Genomic DNA, 16,331 nt, shown 5'->3' on the forward strand with positions numbered 1-16,331 from the left:
GCATGGTTGGCTGTGGAAACGCAAACAGAACCAAGCTAACCTGTACCTAACCTGACTGATCGAAACCGGACTGCATAGTGGACACTGGGCTATTTATGTAAAAATGTCACTGATGCACAGTTTAATTTCTATGTTGATGATATCATGTGTTAGACGTCCTTCTCATGCTTCATGGGTGCAGTCAGGGAAGTGAAGCTGCTTTGGAAATCTCAGCAGATTGAGACTCGTACTCAGTGTCAACAAGACTAAAATGGTGCTCTTCTCCAGAACAGAAAGGACATTAAGGATGTTTATAAGATTCTCACATTAAGGGGATTGAATGGGTCTCAGGGTATAAATAGGCTTTACTCTGAAACAGTCACTTTTATTGAGTGTTTCACTAAAAAGCTGAGGGAAAAGTTGGATTTCTTCTATTGAAACAAAGTCTGTTTCTCTTCTGCTGCAAGGCAGAGACTCAACCAGGCAACTTTCCTGTCAGTGATTGTCCATGGTGACATTCTTTCATTGCAGGCAACCTCTGCTTTTTGAAAAATGTTGGACTTGGTTTATCATTCTGCTTTGAGTTTTATCTCTGGGTTGGGTCTCCACACACATCATTATGCTTAATGTGAAGATGTCAGTCTGTCATCCTTACATGACAGATGAATGGAGCACTGATACATCTTTCTTTGTAAGGCCTCCTCATGAGCTGCCTCCTATTTATGTTCCATACTGACTTCTAAAAGAGTCAGTGACAGGAATCTCATGGATACGTCACATATGTTATTCCTCAAACTTGATCAGTATTTGGTAAAAATGCTTTAAATGTTTTTGCTCCATCATGGTTGGGGCTGCAGGATGGCTTTGAACTGGAACAAGTCCAGTCGGTAGACTCAAACCTTCACAATGTGCTCTGGCAGAGGTTGTGTTAGTGTCTCTGGAGTGTTTTCAAAATAAACTCCTGATCATGTCATGCAGCGGCTGTTAGGAAATGAGATGTGGGGAAATAGATGTTTAAAACACATCAGGACTTGTGCTTTCGGCATTATTTTCCCATGATGCACTGATAAGATGTAGAACGCGCTGACACAGTTTCTTCCCTGGCCACAGTGTGACGGGACAGCTGGTTGTGAGGACAGTGAAACAATGTCACAGCTCAGAGTTGCTGTGGATGAAGCAGATGGTTGCGTCCTTTGCATTTGTAGCACTTGCATGCTGCTGACACCTTGCATCTGGTGGAAAGGGCAAAGAGTTCAGCATGAATAAAAAGTGTTTCTCTGAAGGTCGTCACCACGGTAGGGTTCATGACTTGAAAACAGGAATTTTAGTGCTAAATGATATCACTTGAAGACATGTTATATTATTCACTGAAAAATAATATTTACTCCACTTATCCTATTCTCTTTCAGTGTTAGTGACGTTTCTGGGCATCAGTCATGAAGAGGTCTCTGACTGTCAGCCTGCAGGTCATCAATGGCTCTGAGATGAGTAAATGACCTGCCAAGAATTCACCCTCACTGCAGCTTTGGATTAGACAGTAAAAGGCTGTACTGTGCAGTCATATGAGATCACAAAGGGTCCAGACAATGCATGAGTATTTACAGACCTGCAGGTCTAAGATTGTCTTCTGTGTAGCTGCAGAAGAAACTTGGGTGTGGGTAAGGAGAGTCGTCTGTTGTTGCGCCTCAACAAAATGAACTAATGCTTTAAAAAGTTCAAGTTTTGCATATTCATGGCTGGGGGTGGAAAATAAAATGGATATATTGAAGTATCAGAAATTTTTAACGATTTTAAATCAGTATTTTTAATGATTTTAAATCGGTTGCTTTCATAGTGGCCTACAGCTTGTCTGTATTTATGATTTTTTGGTTCCCCTTCTCCACCACGACAACACATAGTTGTTGTCCTGTTAGCTGACCAATCAAGCGCTGTACTTTTGAGAACCATTTAATTGTAGTTTTGGTGCTGTCGGTAGGGCTGGGTGTTATAGCATTTTATTAAAATCGAAATACTTTTAAGACAGTATTTTAATAAATGATATATATTTCAATGTTTTGCATCGGCAATATTATCTTGATATGTTTTTTTTAAATTGATATTAGTTACTTATGAGTTTTGATGTATTAACAACACACAGGACCTAAAATAGCAAAAAATACAAAATCAGAGTATAATTAATTAATTAATTAATTAATTAAGTTCATTTTTTTACTGTGGGAACCTCAAACTTGCAAAAATTCATTTTGATAACTCAAAATGTAAATATAAATGGTAAATTTCAAAAACAAATGTACAAATTTTGCAAACAACAGTTAAATACTACTATTTGCTTCAAAACAGGAAATTGCAAGGTGTTTTTGTAAATCTATGTACAGCTATTTACAATCCCATCAGGTGTCACAATAAGATTTTACAGAATTATTGTCATCAAATGCCTCATTGCTCTGACACAGCTATTCCCAAAGTGTGGTGCACAAGCTGCCACTAGGGGGTGTATGCCGTAAGTAAAATAGCAGCTGAGCACCACTATTTATCGATATTGCATCAATAAGTAAACACATGAATCATTAAATAAATAATTTAAAAACTTTTTAATGGGAGTTAACAGTTTAAATATTTAAATGCTGAATTTTTGTTACATAGTAATAAGTGCTGTTCATTGCTCGGTGACCATACTTGACTTTTAAATAGTATAATTGTCATTATTATAGTGTTACCTACTGCTTTGTGTGTGTTTGTATTTACAGCCCTGACTGTGGACAGGCACTTCGTTCTGAAGATGGATGCATAAAGGGCTCTACAGTCTCTTCTAGTCTGCTGTCTTGACTTTATACCTTAAAAAAAAAACACCATGAACCAGCAGTGGCAGAGCTCTCCTTGTGTTGTAGTCCTTGAATCAACTTTTCTTGACAATCCTCTCTGGGCTGCAGTCTTTCCTGTTGCTCTTTTCCTACCACAATTTTACCTTCCCGATAACTTTTCATTAATATTCTTTGATCCAGCAGCTGGCCTTTTCAGCAGTCACCTTCTGTGTCATACCCTCCTCGTGGACGGTGTTGGTGAAATCTTAAGTCAGCAGTCTTGAGAAATAAGGAGATATATGGTACACACTGTGTGAATGATTCACTCAAACACCAAAGGACACATTCTAATATTATGAGCTTTTGCACACATTCCAGTCTTTGTGCCTTAATCATTATAAAAATGCTTGAGTCCTTAAGTTTAATCAGTCCAAATCTTTTGTTTTATTTCCTTACATAACAGGGCATATCATCATGCAAGACAATGCTAGAGAGACCCATGTTTATTTATATGTTTATCAGTAGACAAGTTTTGAAGGAAACAAAAAGTACATATATAGGCCAAACTTGACTATAAGCCAAACATTCATTCTTTCTTTCTTTCTTTCTTTCTTTCTTTCTTTCTTTCTTTCTTTCTTTCTTTCTTTCTTTCTTTCTTTCTTTCTTTCTTCCTTTCTTTCTTTCTTTCTTTCTTTCTTTCTTTCTTTCTTTCTTTAGTGCAGGATAAGATAAATAGTTGCTCTTGACTACTAATAACAATTTTTATGTTTCTTGATACTTTTATTTTTGTTTTGCACTTTAAAAACATGTTTAGGAGAGACATCCATCAAAAAGAGATTTGAAGATGTGCCTGAGCCCCTTAACCAGAGCAGTAATCGGTAATCTTCTATGACACCCAGTGGAGAAAAGAGGAATTGCAGTGTTTTATTTCTCTATCCTCCTCTGCTCAGTGAATGATTATAAAGTAAACAGCAGTTATAGTTTAGTATGACCTTAATGACCTTAATAAAAGACATAAAGTCATATTCTGGGTTTTAATTCACTGTGGGATTCTGTTTCTTCTTTTTATGCAATATCTTGGGCTCTCAGTGGTTCCTGTTGCTTTTTTCATCAACATTTTGTCACTTCTAACCTCTTTTTTTCTCCTTTTCTGCTGCATGTCGGGCTGATAACAGAAGCTGTTCATCATGCCTCCAAACCGACTCAGTAAAAAGCAGCGGAGGAAGCTGTGCACGTCACTGGCTGGAGAGGTAAGCTTTCTCAGTTAGAGGAAAATATGTGAAGCTTCATCCTGTCATACTGAGCCTCAGTTCACTGCTCAGACCAGTAAATCTCTTTTTTTCTGTCTTGGCAGTACTCAGCTCCTCATTGACTTTAAACTGTTTAACTTCCTTTTCATGACTTTACATCAGTGCGTTTTAAAAACAGCTGATTTGATCTTGGGTATTATTTGCAGCACTGAACTGACTGTCAGGTCTCTTTGGTCTGTCACATACTCTGCACTGTCTTGTTAGATCTGGATGGCTTTGCTACTGCCTTCTCCCTCTTTGTTTCCCTTGTTGGATGTCCATAAGCAGTGAGACTTTTCCATTCAGAGCTGCAGTGCTTCTGAAAATCCACAGTGTCTTGGCACCATCTGGTGGCGAAAAAGGCTAAGACACGTTTTATGTCTGATTATCAAGGGTCTTGAAGACACGGAGTTGGATTTTTATTCAGTACAGTAAAAATTACTGTACTTTGCCCCATATTAAAAAAAAACAATGCTGCAGTGAGTCTTTCTAAGGCTTAGGAACATGAGATATTTTAACACGTCATTGACCCATTTTAAAATCCAGTCACTCATTTCCACCTTGATCACCTGTCCCTGTAGAATTTGATAAATCAAACCCCTGTATAAGCTCTCTATCAATACCATGAAGATAGCAACTCTACTTCAGTTTATTGGCAGATCTATTTACTGTCAGAATTCTTTTCTTGTAATTTTTACCCTGCACTAAATTCAACAACAGGCTAGACCATTTTGGACCTTGCTCATAAAACATTGATCTGCCTCTATCAATTCATATTAATTAAAAAAAAACGGACCCTGTATGAGCCTGAGTTTGCTGTTTGATCAAGGCCTGATTGAAGACCAAGGGCTATCCAGTTGTTTGAGACTTTCTCCAACACTAGAAAACCTGAAAAGCTGAGAGAAATTTTGCCCTCAAAGCAGAAATTTTTCTCTTGTTTTTTTTTTTATTGTGTAAGGACACAATCCAAGGTTTTTCTTTACTCAAAATAAAGTCGCTGGAGGAGAACCCTGATCCAAAATTCACCATCTTTGAGTGGCACATACATCACTACAGCACACTACACTAAACTGATGCTCTGCAGATAGAAGAACATGTGCTGTATGTGTGTTGCATGCGCAGATAGTTTAAAAAAAGAAAAGAAAAGAAAAAACTGTCTTGGTTTGAGCGTACACTCCAGCTGACGTGTGTAAGATCACGTGTCAGAGCCTGAAAACCACAGCCTAGCTCGTGTGCTGTTCCCCTGTTTGACTTCAAAAATACTGAAATGTTCCTCCCATAAGAGTGACCATACCACCAGGAGAGCAGTGATTAAACAGTCAGTCTGACCCAGACTGTCCATCAGTCTTATTACTGTCACATCTGATTCACAGGAGCTTTGTTAAAATGTGTTTGTTCTGGGAAAAACTTTTCTTTAAAGTACACAGACAGAGGACGTTTTGGAACAACAACAAAGAAAATGTCACAGTCTGACCCCCAAAACACTAACCTGAGCATTTTGTTAGAGCTGAGCCTTTTCTCAGTTCTCTATTTGAAGTCTGTGCGTCTTAACTGGTCCCACCTGAGAACAAGAGACACAAGGACACAGAGACATGTGGAAGCACATGGGGACACAAAGACACATAAAAGCACATGGGAATACATGGAGACAAACAAGGACACACAGACACATGCAGACACACATAAAGAGGCATGGAGACACATGGAAACACACAAAGACACATGGAGACACACAAGGACACTTAGAGACACACAAGGACACATAGAGACAAACAAAGACACATGGAGACGCACAAAGACACATGGAGACACACAAGGACACATGGAGACACCCAAGGACACATAGAGACAAACAAAGACACATGGAGACGCACAAAGACACATGGAGACACACAAGGACACATAGAGACACACAAAGACACATGGAGACACACAAAGAGACATAAAGACACACAAAGACACATCGAGACACACAAAGAGACATAAAGACACACAAAGACACATGGGGACACACAAAGAGACACATGGGGACACATGGAGACACATGAAGACACATGGTGTTTACAAAGACACATGAAGACACACAGAAACACACAAAGACACATGGATGCACAAATACACATGGGGAGACACAAAGAGACACAGAGACACAAGGGAACACATGGAGACACACAAAGATGCACAAGGAGAGACACACAAAGGACACATGGAGACACACAAAGACACACAGAGACACAAAGAGACACACAAAGACTCATGGGGACACATGGAGACACACAGAGACACACAAAGACACATGGGGACATATGGAAACAAACAGACACACGGAGACACACAACTACACATGAAGACACACAAAGACATTCAGAGACACTTGGAGACACATGAAGAGGCACAAAGACACACGGAGACACACAGAGACACAAAAAGACACATGGAGACAAACATACATAAGGACACTGAGAGACATTAAAGCTTTTGCTTCAAAGTGACATTTCTGCTGTTGTCATCCTGAGCTGAGGTAAATGTTGTGTGACCTTCATCATCTGCTCCTCTAACGCTGACTCTGATGATCTGAAAAGCTTTCAGGGCAGAGAGTGTTAAAGGTAGACTGAACTCTATTTCATCCAGTTTGATGTTTCTTCAAAAATACACCAGGAGTCGTTTAGAGTACAAGAATATAAAATGAATGAAGTTGAGGAAAACTCTTCTTTTTTTCCATCAGTGTCACTTTCAACTTAGAACAATACTCATTATTAATGCATATTACCCAAGCCATGAACCACCGAAGAACTCTGGGAAAGAAAGCAGACAGCTCAGGAAGTCACAGAAAGGTATATGTGAAACAAACTACATCAAAGAAAAATATAGAACAACTGTGCTTTAGTCCTAGTACTTTAGAGAACAGTATACAGAGCATCCAGACAATATTCACAGCATTTGACTTTTTCCATGTTGTGTGTTACAGCCTACCCTCAAAATTGAATAAATTAAATTTTCACTCAGAATACTTCTAACAGCACCCCATAATGACAATATGAAGAAAGTTTGACAGCAGTTACAGCCTCAAGTCTTTTTGAATATGAAGTCACGAGTTTGGTCCATTCCTCTTTGCAGCACCTCTCAGCTCCATAAGGTTGGATGGGGAGCATTGCTGCACAGCCTTTTTCAGATTTATCCAGAGATGATCAATCGGACTCAAGTCTGGGCTCAGGAACTTCACAGAGTCGTCCTGAAGCCACTCCTTAGATATCTTGGCTGTTGTCTTAGGGTGGTTGTCCTGCTGAAAGATAAACCGTTGCCCCAGTCTGAGGTCCAAAGCACTCTGTAGCAGGTTTTCATCCAGTATCTCTCTGTTATCGTGACAGGCCTAGCAACAATGTACAAATTTTGCTAGACGATAATTTTCCAAAATATTATTGCTGATAAACGATTGTTGTCAATATTATTTTGATTTTTTCCATTTTTTTTCCCCATTCCATTTTCCATTTTTTCATTGGTGTAATTATGACAAATGGGATAATAAAGTGAGTACACCATATCAAAAGCAAGAAACTTTAATTTCTTAAGAGTATTTAACTGTAATTAAAAGGTCAGGATCTTTTAAATAAAATAAATTAAACAAAAAATAAAATACATTTAACAAACAAGAAAGAGAAAAAATACAACGAAAATGAAATGGACTCTCTTTTAGAAAAAAATACATGCCAATGAAAATAATTAATACTAATCAAAAACAATAAAACATAGACCCTGTCTCTAAAGAAAAAATGAAACTCCAAAAAAACAACAACAACAATAACAACTATAGCTCAAATAAAAGGGAGTTTATACAGTTCCTGAATTGTTTGTAACATGTACTTTTTCCCAGTCAATCCGTACTGTCTGTCAAACATTTTGAACATTTCTGGCTTTCAACCGTATTGAAGGGCTGCATTTCTTTGGTAATGTAGCTGTCTTTGAGAGCCCACCATTTGGCGCTTTTATTTCTATTTACTTTGCAGACCAAAAGCCTCAGTAAGAGCGGATTGTCAAAGAACAAGGCTCCGCTGCACCTCCCCTTCTTCTTCTTCGTCACCACTATTTTCAAACAAATGCGACATATCAGCTTGTTGGTGTTCATGAGCTCACACTTTGTTCATTCTGATAAAAAACAAAATGTTCCCACACTGGGACTGTGGCAGGCGGCTTAAGAACCGTATCTTTCGTGCCATCACTCATATTAGCGTGTGTTTCCTCCTTACACCTCAGGACGCTCGCTTCAGCTCTCTCCATGTGTACGCGCAAGCAGCCCCGTCGCAAAAGATGCCAAAGATCACATTTTTGACAGATGCTCACTACGCTATCAATCTGCTAAATCCGCTATAGAACCTATGCACCCTGATGTTAGGAAAGATAGACGTAGTGAGCCATCTTCGCATTCAGCCTCTTTGGTTGAAAGAGAGGAGGAAAACAAACATTCATGCATGTGTCAGTTCATTGAGGCTGGCAAACTTACCAAGGACGTTTTTATTTAACGTTCGGTTAATTGATTTATTGATTATCGTGACAGGCCTAATTGTTGCATTTACCTTACGCTCAATCCTGACCGGTCTCCCCGTTGCTGCTGAAAAACATCCCCACAGCATGATGCTGCCACCACCATGCTTCACTGTGGGGATGGAATGGTCCAGGTGATGAGTGGGGCCTGGTTTCCTCCAAACAGGATGCCAAAGAGTTCAATCTTTGTCTCATAAGGCAGAGGATTTTCTTTCTCATGGTCTGAAAGTCCTTTAAGGCTCCTTTGGCAAACTCCAGGGGGGCTGCTATGAGCCTGTATCTAAGGAGTGGCTTCTTTCTGGCCATTCTACCACACACGCCTGATTGGTAGATCGCTGTAGAGATGGTTGTTTCTCTGGAAGGTTCTCTTCTCTCCTCAGAAGACCACTAGAGCTCTGATCATCAGGTTCTTGGTCACCTTCCTAGCCCTTCCTAGCTCAGTTTAGACGGGGGTCCAGCTCCAGAAAAAGTCCTGGTGGTTCTGAACTTCTTCCGTTTACAGATGATGGAGTCCACTGGGCTCATTGGGACCTTCAAAGCGACCGAAATATTTCTGGACTCTTTCCCAGATTTGTATGTCGAGACACTCCTGTCTCTGAGGTCTACAGGCAGTTCCTTTGTCTTCATGCTTGGGTTGTGCTCTGACATGCTCTGTCACCTGTGGGACCTTATATAGACAGGTGTCTTCATTTCCAAATCATGCCCAATCAACCGATTTGACCACAGGTGGACTCGGGTGGGCTTTACACGAGTACGAATTTCTACGACTCTGGTACAATAAACTATCGATCCGGTGATATTGACATACGGAGACGCGTATTTGTCCATGACTCCGCATCTTTTTTGAAAACGGGTCTGCAGGTAGATATCTGCGTATTCGTCTTCATGCCGTACTTGGTATAAACAGATAAGTCTGGAAAAGACGGTGACCTCATAGTACCCCTCCTACTCCCCGCCCCCCAACCCACGTTGACACACACAACAACAACAATGGCGACAGGCGGACTGATTCTGATATTGTTCCAGCAGGTACAAATATTGCTTCGACTATTATATCAACATTTTCTTAGAGAGCATGAACAACACCAGCTATGGCAACAACAACAACAACAACAAGTGCTCATGCAGAGACGCAGCACGTTGCACATGAATGAGCACTTGCTAACGTGGAATCTGCCTCGGAGCAGAACCAGAAGGGCAACACGACGTCAGTTTTGTGTTGTCATGTAAATGCACAAGCCTATGTACAATAAGATGTGTAAACAGCGATACATGTTTTGACGCCGACGACAAGACGATACGGGGCCGTCCTCGTGCCAGGAGGGCCTCAGTTTAAGCTGTAGGAGCATCTCAAGGAGCATCAGTGGGAACAGAATGAACCTGAGCACAATTTAGAGAGTCATGGCTAAGGCTGTGAATACTAATGGACTTAGTTTTTAATTTTTGATACATTTGTTAAATTAGAAGAAAAAATTCACGTCATTATGGGATGTTGTGTGCAGAATTTTGAGGACAAAAAGTACAAAGTATGAAGTAGTTTTCAGCCTAAAAGAAGCTGTTTGCTCCTCCTGCTTCATGAATTCATCATCTCAGCTGAGTTTTGTCCATTTTTCCCCTCCTCCCTTCCTTACATTTTGTCATACTCTTTTCTTCTGCTCTCTAATCTGCTGTTGGAGCTTTTGGCCCTCTTGTATATTAACTTTTACTTCATTTTGACTAATCTGCTTTTTTTCTATTCAGACTCATTTTCCTTGAGTCTGAATGTCTTTCATTATGTGGCCAAATAAAAATGCTTGAATGCAGAGGTCTGTGTGGGTGGAGTGTGAAGCTCTGTTGAACAGCCTTGGGATGCTAGAGCAAATATTATGTCTGCATTTAAGTTCATATTTATGGACTAAAATAATATGAAGAGGAAAATTTCAAATAATCACAAGCAAAGCCTCAGTTTGTGAATACATGTTGAAGAAATGCCTCAAGGCAGTGATCTCTCTTCACTGTTTACCTTCAGCTTCAAATCTGGATTCAGCAAACTGACAGTGACTGTTTTATCCCACTCAGTGCAGCAGAATCAGATTTATGTTTCCTTCTTTTATAGATGCAGTGTCATATTCTTTAACCCTGCACTAGCATTTCACTTTGACTGTCAGGTTTTAGAAGGAGCTGTTGGGGGAGCGCTGACTTTAGCTGCTGTCAGCTCAGAGCACATGGCTTAAAGTGGAAATGAGAAATGTGCTGACTGTCAAGCTTACATCTAAGCAAACAAAAGTAGTATTTAGACACATAGAGTAATTCCAATGTGGTGACCCTGCTGACCATCATTTTAGCATTATTTTCACTTTCAATTTTCATGATTGAAAAATTTACAGTTGGCGTTGAGTCACTGTATGCAGTTAAGATACCAGAGTTTGCTTCTGTAGCTCCAGCTAATAAGTGAAGCACTTAGTGTTGAGCTGTATTTTTACAGTATTAGAAGTGGTGTTTGGATAAAAGCAGTTATAACTTTCCTCCTGTAATTAAAACAGGAATTCACAACCACATATGTTTATCAGTGTGTGTGTGCTAATCTGCAGTTAATTACAGCTGGTTACAGTCAGTTGCATCACTCTCTGTGTTATCCTTTATTAGAGAGATCAGATTGTTTTTTGTCTGTGTAACAGTTGTGCCCGGGCTGCTGCAGGTCTAAACCTCTGGGTGTGTCTCAAAGCTCCAAAGTTCCATCCTTCCTTCCTCCACTTGCGTCGTCCACTTGCGTCTTAGTCCCTCCCATCAGAGATGATGGAGAGACGCAAGGAAATGAAGAGAGTAGAGAGGATGGAGGAGATTCGTTTTTAGAGCAATGGGACATCCTCTCCTTCGGAGCGTCACATGAAGCGACGTGTTTCATTGATGACAGCATCAGCTGATCACCTCTGGATCATCTGTCAGTCAGCTCTAACAGCTGTTTGTGCATCTGGGCATGTGCGCTGTAATAACTGATCAAACAGAAACAGTGACAGAGATTTGTCTGTTTCTTTAACCAGTTTATCAAACACGTTACCATGAAGAAAACCTGCTCTCTGTTTATTCTGTGTGCTGTTTAGAAGCTCATGGATCACTTTTCCGGTAAAATGCGTGAGATAATTTATTAATCATTTAGCCTTTATCTTGAGCCCATCTGATCGTGAACTCTGAAGCTTATTAATATAACCCACCTTATTGTGTCTCAGGAAGATATTATTTGTCAGTCAGTTTTCTGTATTTATCCTCTGTTGTATTGATTTGATGATGGTTGTGTTCAGTATTTTGTGCTTAAAACTCACAGTGAACACTTTATTACCAGGTTTATGATCAGTTTCTGAATGATACTCTGTGCCTGTCTTCAGCTCGTCTTTTCTCTCATTAAACTCTGTTGTGTTTGTGAAGTTTCATGTGAAGTCAGAGCCGCTGCAGCGTCCAATCAGAGAGTGATATTCCATATGGGGGCGTGTCTGTCAGTGAAAAGACTTCTGCAAAGCCGGCTCTCGTGTCTCCTCGATCATTGCTCCTCCGATCAGTCTCCTCCATCCTCTCTCCTCTGAGCGCAAGTATCGTTTTGGGGCAGTCTTCAAAATGGCGACTGGGAAAGTACTTCCAGTGTCGTGGAGGAGATAGGACGGAGGAAGCACAAAGTTAACGCATTTAGACACACCCACTGTGTGCTCATGATCTGCTACTAAAGGTCCTTGTGTTGTGTTCTATGGTTGTGCCGGTGGACAGAAGGACGGGCACAGACCACGACTGCAGCTGGAGCTTCTTTAGTGTGGATCATCCTGCTTTTCTGTTGTCTTCCACAGTCCCCAGTCTCTAATTCCGGTTAACAGACCCATGAAAACCAAGTGTCTTATTCAAGTCTCTGAATAGAGTTTGTCATGTTGAATCAATATGAATATCCAAAATCAAGATCACTATGAATAATTTTATACATGCATTGAGTCGACAATGTCTACTTCACTAGAATTTTTTATGATAGACAGATGAAGTGTGACCATCAGATGATTTATTTTATCAATACTTCGGATACTGCTCTATAACCCCTGTAATGTAGTAGGAACAGGCACATAAATGTGTTCAGAATGAAACATTCTGATTGTGTTCATCAATTCTTTGAGTGAGACTCTCAAGCTGGATTTTTTGATGGACTGACTGAATGACACTGAGCTCCTGTTGTTCCACGGATCACCACTGGAGGGTGCAGCCTCTACACTCAGATTAGGATGGTGTTGGCATGGAGGTGACAGACGGACTAGTAGTTTGTACAATACCTGTATTTAGATTAAAACTACTTACAAATAACCCACTAGACCCATCAAAGTCTGGCTTAGTTTATTGCTGTTATACCTGGACAGTGCTCCTGTTTGGAAGATCACTTATTAGGAATATTTTTTTGATACACCAAAATGCACCAGGACTTCTTGTTGCATTATCCTGCAGCTTTAATACACTATGCAAATATTATCCAACATTAAGACTTTCTTAATTGTGTGCTGTTTCGTTGATTCAGCACTTTGCAGTTTAGCCTCGGCAGCATTTTCCTGCTGCAGTCATGACACGGTATGATGACAGCACTGCTTTTGAATGGCACAACGCTCAAAAAAACTCAAAGACAGCTCGGTTGACTAGTCAAAAGTGATATGCACTTTGGGTCTAATGGTATTAAAACATCACTGGAGTACTTTGAGTTGGAGCCAGCACCCATGGGCCAAGGAAGAAGTAAAAAGTGCAGCAGCCAATCAGACTAATATCAGCGGGCAACCGCGTCTCAAAGCCTGCAGAGCACTGAGCAGATCATCTCCACAGACCTGTGAATGAAGCCGGTACTTAGTGGATGGGTTAGGGTTTCTGATTGTGTATTGGAGCAGGTCTTAGCACAATGATGAGTCACTCATCAGTTTTTTCTTTGTATGCCTTGTGTTCCACAGTTTAACAATGCTCCAGGTATCAGAGCTATGTGAGGTTAAGGTTTGGTATATAGGTTTGTGAAAAATGCTGCACATCTTGTTCATGCACTCATTCATATTTCTTAATGTTTATTGTGTTTCTTTTCAGTATTATAAAACAAAGTGATGTAAAAACATGAATTAGACCTCACTGGGGCTTTTGTTAGAGTTAATCATGCAGTCCTTGTATCTCACCTAGAGCAGGCCAATAAAAGCTTCTCTGTGATGATTGGTGACCTCTGCTCATCACATGCTTCTGTCCCTTGTGGGGTGCCACAGGGATCTATTCTTGGCCCTATTCTCTTTTCCTTGGATATCTTTCCACTGGGTTCAGTTATAACAAATCATAATCTTTCTTTCATTTTTATGCAGATGACTTGCAGCTATACTTGCCAATGAAACCAAGTTAAGACAATGCACTTAATGTCGGTAAAGGCTTGAAATTTCATAAACAGATCAGTTCAGTTGTTTCTAACAAGCATCTTTTGACAGAAGTGAAGCACTTTCTCTTAATCGGCAAGACCTCCTGCCTATACTGGAAAAAACTGAAATCTTCTCAAGTGTCTTAATTTCAGTCAAAAGTGTCATTTTAGACTTAATATGAGCCACATTCACCTGACCGGTTCAGAAAAATGTCTTATTCTTAGTCATTTAAAGACAGGAATGAGGTCTGAATTGCTTGTAACAAGTTAAAAAAAAAATTCCAGCGGGATAAGAAAAATGTGCTCGTCAAGAGTTATATCTTAAGTTGTTTTTTTTTTTTTAAATATGTCTTGTCCAACATCACGACAACAGAATCATGGTCTGGCAGCTGTATTGTGCAGAACACAATTACTTTTCCAAGGGGAACCATTTGTGGATAAGGCTCCCCTTGAGTTTTAAAAATGATACACTTTATTAGTGTTTTGTAGTATATTTTTTACCAGTGTTTGAAGATTACTGCTTGACCAGAACAAAATGACATCATGAAAGAAAACGTGATAAAGGGAAAGAGTGTAGAGAGAGAAGAGACTAGACAGAGAGGGAGAGAGACAACAAACAACAGCAACCACAACAACTGAGCAAATGACTACAGACAGGAGAACAAGCAACCAGCTGCTGAGCCTGAAAAGAAACAGTATCCTGAGGTCTTTGACATCATAATCACAAGAAGCACCTGTGGAGAAATGAACTGGAGAAATCATGAGCAACAGTGAGCACATCGACAATTGTAGAAATATTTTAATATAACATATATAATAATACACTCAGACACATACACTCACCTACACATATAGGAGCAGGGGTGAGAGTGCAAAACATTGGGGGTTAGTTTTGATTTGGGTTAGGTGATCATGCCATGGTGTGATCATGCAGGTGTGGCCCCGCTGCCCCAGAGGCCAGACGCACAGTAAGAGGGCTCTCAACGCAGGGCATCTAGCAGCCACAACAGAGCACAGAGCCCAGACAGACCACCACGGAGACAGCAGCACGCCAACCAAGGAGGAGGCAAGGAGAGGAGGCCCGGGGAGGCAGGAGGCTGACCCCCGACACTGCAGAGTGAGGGCCCCAGGGAGCTTGGGTCTGAGGCCCACAGGCCCTGCTAGACGCTGGGCCTCCGATGGAGTGCAGGGGGCAGGACCCGGGGCCCCTTGAGCCCAAGGGCCACCCATCCCATAGTGGAAGCCCTCAGCCAGGCACCTGGGAGAACGAACCCAGCCCAGGCAGCCACCCACGGCAAGTCGGTATCAGCCCCCAGCACCCCTGGCCAGACTCAGGGGAGAACCTCTCCATAAGACCCAATGTCTCCCAAGGGTTAGGGTTAGGGTGGGTTAGGGTTAGGGTTAAGGTTTGGGGTTAGGTCGGGTTAGGGTTAGGGGGTAAGATCGGGTTAGGGTTGGGTTAGGGGTTAGGGTTAGTGGTTAGGGTTCGGGGTTAGGGTTAGGGTTAGGGTACCAGCCAGCAGCGCCCCTGGCCAGACTCAGGGGAGAACCTCTCCACAGGACCCAATGTCTCCCAAGGGTTAGAGTTAGGGTAAGGGTGGGTTAGGGTTAGGGTTGGGGGGGGGTTAGGGGTTAGGTCGGGTTAGGGTTAGGGGGTTAGGGTTAGGGTTAGGGTAGGGTTAGGGTTAGTGGGTAGGGTTCGGGGTTAGGGTTAGGGTTAGGGTTAGGGTACCAGCCTGCAGTGCCCCTGGCCAGACTCAGGGGAGACCCAATGTCTCTCGAACATAACCCCCCATCCCAACCCACCCCTATCCCCCTCCCATCTGAACCCCAGCTCACAAACCCTCCCCAGGAAACCCAGTTCTCAACAGCCCTTACACCCCCTAGGAGAAGGCCAGAGGCCCTTGACACCCACCCACACACACCACGTACAAACACACGTACGTGCCACTCTAACCATCCTGCCCATCCATCCCCACATATCATCACAACAATACAATGGCACAACGATACTGCAACACAACAAGACAACTACACCTGGTCAGGTGAATGTGAATTTGGCTCATAGTAAGTCTAAAAAGACACCTGAAAATAAGACAAAAACACTCGGTATGATTTCAGCTTTTTGCAGTGTAGGTCAGGAGGTAAGTTGAAATTGAAGATTTGTTGTTGACTTTCCTCTGAGCAGCTGTAGATGATGTCAGAAAAGTTGGTATGAGTATGAAGCAGTTTCTTTGACTCCATATGCTGTGTTGTTGTCTTTACACCTGATGAATGTCTGTTAGAGTGATGCGCTGAGGGATTCAGTTAGACAGAATGTAGGAGCATTTTTAATCCTCCTCTCAC

General features: G+C 41.3%; 1 protein-coding gene across 2 annotated transcripts in view; it reads left to right on the plus strand.

Annotated features, from left to right (window-relative positions):
- Window positions 1-3,943: 3,943 nt before the first annotated feature.
- The window catches only part of LOC141807345 (phospholipid phosphatase-related protein type 5-like), a 151,200-nt gene continuing 138,812 nt past the window's right edge, over window positions 3,944-16,331 (plus strand). For both annotated transcript variants that reach the window (XM_074693288.1, XM_074693290.1), the window contains exon 1: window positions 3,944-4,030. In XM_074693288.1, coding sequence (XP_074549389.1) covers window positions 3,968-4,030 — 63 coding nt within the window. In that variant the 5' untranslated portion in view covers window positions 3,944-3,967. The remainder of the gene's footprint in view (window positions 4,031-16,331) is intronic.

The sequence above is a fragment of the Halichoeres trimaculatus genome, unplaced genomic scaffold (genome assembly GCF_033239565.1).
Source record: "Halichoeres trimaculatus isolate MK-OKI-2021-1 unplaced genomic scaffold, fHalTri1.1 fHalTri1_scaffold_18, whole genome shotgun sequence".
Lineage (NCBI taxonomy): Eukaryota > Metazoa > Chordata > Actinopteri > Labriformes > Labridae > Halichoeres > Halichoeres trimaculatus.